Source organism: Manihot esculenta, chromosome 5, assembly GCF_001659605.2.
Source record: "Manihot esculenta cultivar AM560-2 chromosome 5, M.esculenta_v8, whole genome shotgun sequence".
NCBI lineage: Eukaryota > Viridiplantae > Streptophyta > Magnoliopsida > Malpighiales > Euphorbiaceae > Manihot > Manihot esculenta.
The window spans coordinates 20,708,126-20,711,734 of NC_035165.2; the positions used below are offsets into that span (position 1 = coordinate 20,708,126).

The 3,609-nt window shown below is 33.6% G+C and overlaps 1 protein-coding gene across 1 annotated transcript; it reads right to left on the reverse strand.

Moving 5' to 3' along the window:
* Positions 1 to 1,336: 1,336 nt before the first annotated feature.
* LOC110616112 (probably inactive leucine-rich repeat receptor-like protein kinase At5g48380) lies at positions 1,337 to 3,359 on the reverse strand. The gene is made up of 3 exons (XM_043957105.1): positions 3,183 to 3,359; positions 2,773 to 3,077; positions 1,337 to 2,492 (listed from the first exon to the last, which is right to left on the reverse strand). Exons 1-3 carry the CDS (start codon positions 3,319 to 3,321, stop codon positions 1,518 to 1,520), a joined length of 1,419 nt encoding a protein of 472 aa, XP_043813040.1. The 5' UTR covers positions 3,322 to 3,359; the 3' UTR covers positions 1,337 to 1,517.
* Between the last annotated feature and the right edge of the window lie 250 nt (positions 3,360 to 3,609).

Below are 3,609 nucleotides of genomic sequence, written 5' to 3' on the forward strand. Positions count from 1 at the left end.
TCATGAACAGGGAAGAAAAGTTTCTTCTTTAGAGAGAAAAAGGGAACAAGGGTCTGGTATAAAGTCAAATGATCTGAGAGAATCCAATGGATTTTTCGGCAACGTAACTAAATGATGTTGCTAAGATTAGATTGATTATGTAGCCGGAATGGAACTGAGTTGCGATTGGTTAGAACCTGCAAGAGAGGAAACGTGAGGTGATAGTGGGTGTCCACGGCACCACTCCGACGCTTAAGTCAGTATTTAGAAGAATAAAGAGAATGTGATGGATTACTTACAACTTGAGTAGTATTAGAGATAACATATCTTTGCTTTTGTAATTATACTGTAAGAAGATAAAGATAAATATAGTATTTCCTAAGAATCCGACGATGATGTGGCCGGTTGCTCGATAATGGACATCGCTAGCTAATGGGTTGGTGATCCTACGATCACAGGCGAAATGGGAATGTGTCTGGTAACGGTAATTCTGTGCCAAAACTCGATCTATCAAGAGAGAGCGAGGTTTGACGATAATTTGAATGTTAAAGTGTCTAGGTCTCCCTTTACCACAGTGGGACAGCGTCTCTCACTTGTCGGATTCTTATTACATGATCCCTATTTTATAGTAACAACTCATAAATATCTCAAAATGTGAAAAATAACTTCGTTATTTTCAAAACATAAAGTTATTTTTTTAAATGGCTTTTTTTTTAATTAAAAAATATATTTTATTAATTAAATTTTTTGAGTTATCCGAATATTAAAAAATATAAAAATATATTTTTTTCAAAAATATTTTGAACTTAGTTTCTTAAGATTCTATTTAACGTATCAATTAAATTAATTAATAAAAAAGTAATTTTAATAAAAAGACAATTAAATTATTTTTAAATAAAATGACTTCCCGTGAAAATGATTATCATTTCCTATATTTTAAAAAGTTTATTAAAATTACTCCATGTAAGCTTAAATATATTTTATTTTTTGATATTACAAATAAATAATAAAATATATTTTTATAAAATATTTTATATGATACATTTGAAAATTATTTTCAACAAATAAACAAAAATTTAGCCTTCAAAAATATTTTTATAAACTCATCCATACTCCTCAAATAATTATTACATTAAACATTATAAACACACTATTTAAATAACAGTCATTATATATATATATATATATATATATAGCAAAAATGAAAGCAATATATAATTTATTTTGTACGTTCATTTTTTTATAATATGAACTGCAAGTTAAAACATCATGAAAAATGAAAAAAAAAAAAGAAAGAAGAATTTAGTATAAAATTTTCAGGAATAAATACTACCAAATTAAAAGTCACTTGGGAATGTGAAAAAGAACTCTGTATATATAATAAAATTGAAAATATATGAAGGCCAAATTAATCTCAATAGGAAGTTGAATTGTAGCATATTGCATTATGGCTTAATAAATATAGCATAATATCATTTATATTTTCTTGGAGCAAAAACCATAGAATACACAAACACATTTATTTCTGCTGTACCAAACTACCAATTTACATCTCCTCTTTCCGCTACTTCAATTTCAACAGATTTTCCTCCACGTCTCGTCCATGCTTTAGAATTCTGATCAATGAAGCCATATCTGTTTCCCGCTGCTTTTATCTCTTCATATACTTGCCACATTGTTGGTCTATGCTCCAAATTGGGATGAACACAACTCACTGCAATATGAACAAACTCATGGATCTCATCATCAAATCCTTGTCCAATCAAAGATTTATCAGTCAGATCATGGAAATTGGAAGAATTATTATCCAGAAGATGAGTAACCCATTCATTTGAAGAACCATCATTGCTGTTTGAGGAATGATTACTACTCATTTTGCTTGAATCCTTCCCTGTAATCAGCTCAAGAAGCACAATCCCAAAGCTATAGACATCCTCCTTGACAAAATCCATTTGCCAAACTTCAGTATTGGCACAGGAACTGCTGTTGGGAATCATGAGCATGGCCTCTCCAAAATTTGACAACTTGGGCTCAAAATCATGATCAAGCAAGATACACTTTGAGCTTATATTGAGATGGATTATATGGATATTACATCCCTGATGAAGCCATGCCAAACCTCTTGCCAACCCAGTAGCAATTTTAACCCTCAAAGGCCACTCCAGGTTTTTTGCTTGAGTTTCTACAGGTTTCAGCCAGTCATGAAGGCTACCATTTGGCATATATTTGTAGACCAGAAGCCTTTCCTTTGAATGTATACAAAATCCCAGTAATGGAAGTAAATTGATGTGTCTCATTATGCCAAGCATCTTCAGTTCAGCTATGAATTGCTCATCTAGAAATTGAGCATAGTGTAATTTCTTGACTGCAAGGAAACCACCAGAGCTCAGTGTTGCCTTGAACACTATACCCATCTTTCCCAACCCTATGATATTCCTTTCACAAAAATTATTTGTTGCATTGCTGAGATCTCTGTAAGATAACCTTGGGACCACCTTCTCTAACTTGAGAATCTGAGGATAGAACTGTCATTTCATTAGCATTTAAGAACTTGTTCTGTCGGAAAATTGGACCAACAAGTAAAAAAGATGTAAGACTATGGTTAGATCACAAGGGTCAGTTATACTAATCATCCCTGATTTTATTATAACAAATAAAAGATAAAAAAGTTGAATATATCAACCTTCAAAATTGATGGATAACCAGCATAAATTATCCTAGTGTATAGTATATACGAAAAATTTGCTAGAGAAAAAAAAAAAGAAGATAAAATGAAGGAAAGAAGAAAGTTACCTCTTTGCCACCTTCTCGTAGGTTATCCACAATGGCTAACTCTGTCACTTGATTAATATTCCTTCTCATCTGCAGCCTCTTATTCCTGGTCTTCAACTTCAGCCATGGAGGTATGTCGTAGGGAATCAAAGCAACTACAATCAAAACAAAGGAGATTGCATACCCAATCGTAAACCCCTTCTTCAACCAATCAAATCCCAATCTATGGTGTACACATGGTTCTAAAGGTCGTCCACAGAGGCCTGAGTTGTTTGCGAAGCTTTCTTCCATGTCTGGACCCGTTCCGCAAACCTTACAACAGGATTCTGCAAAAACAGGAAAGAAAATATAGAGAAAAGATCATGTAGCTTTCGAGTATCTAAGAATGTTTTAATAGCAGAGTAGCTCAAAGGCAATAACAGTAGCCAGACTTATTGAAACTAGAGAGAACTGTTCTAAGTCAAGGACACTAAAACTTGCGCCATTGATCTCCAAGTCAATGAAAGCAAATACGATGCCGAGACAAAGCTGAGGGCTTGATTTTCCAAACATGAAAATTGAAACCAGCATGGAACAGTTGCCCCCAGTCCAAAAGCAAGTCTATCAAATCCAACGTGCACTTCAAGGCATAGAAAATCGAGTAACCGGGACACCAACTACAAGCCAATACTTGGGTCCTAGAATCTTACATTACAAAAGTCTTGGACTTTATCCTGCTAAGGGGAACTATATCATTGATTCCAAGAAAAGGCAGGGAAAGTTTCCAAGTCTACATTCATAAGCATATCATGGTGCATGGCAACTGAATGTCCTGAACTTCAAATGAAGCTTGAGTATTGGCTTGATTGACATTGCTTC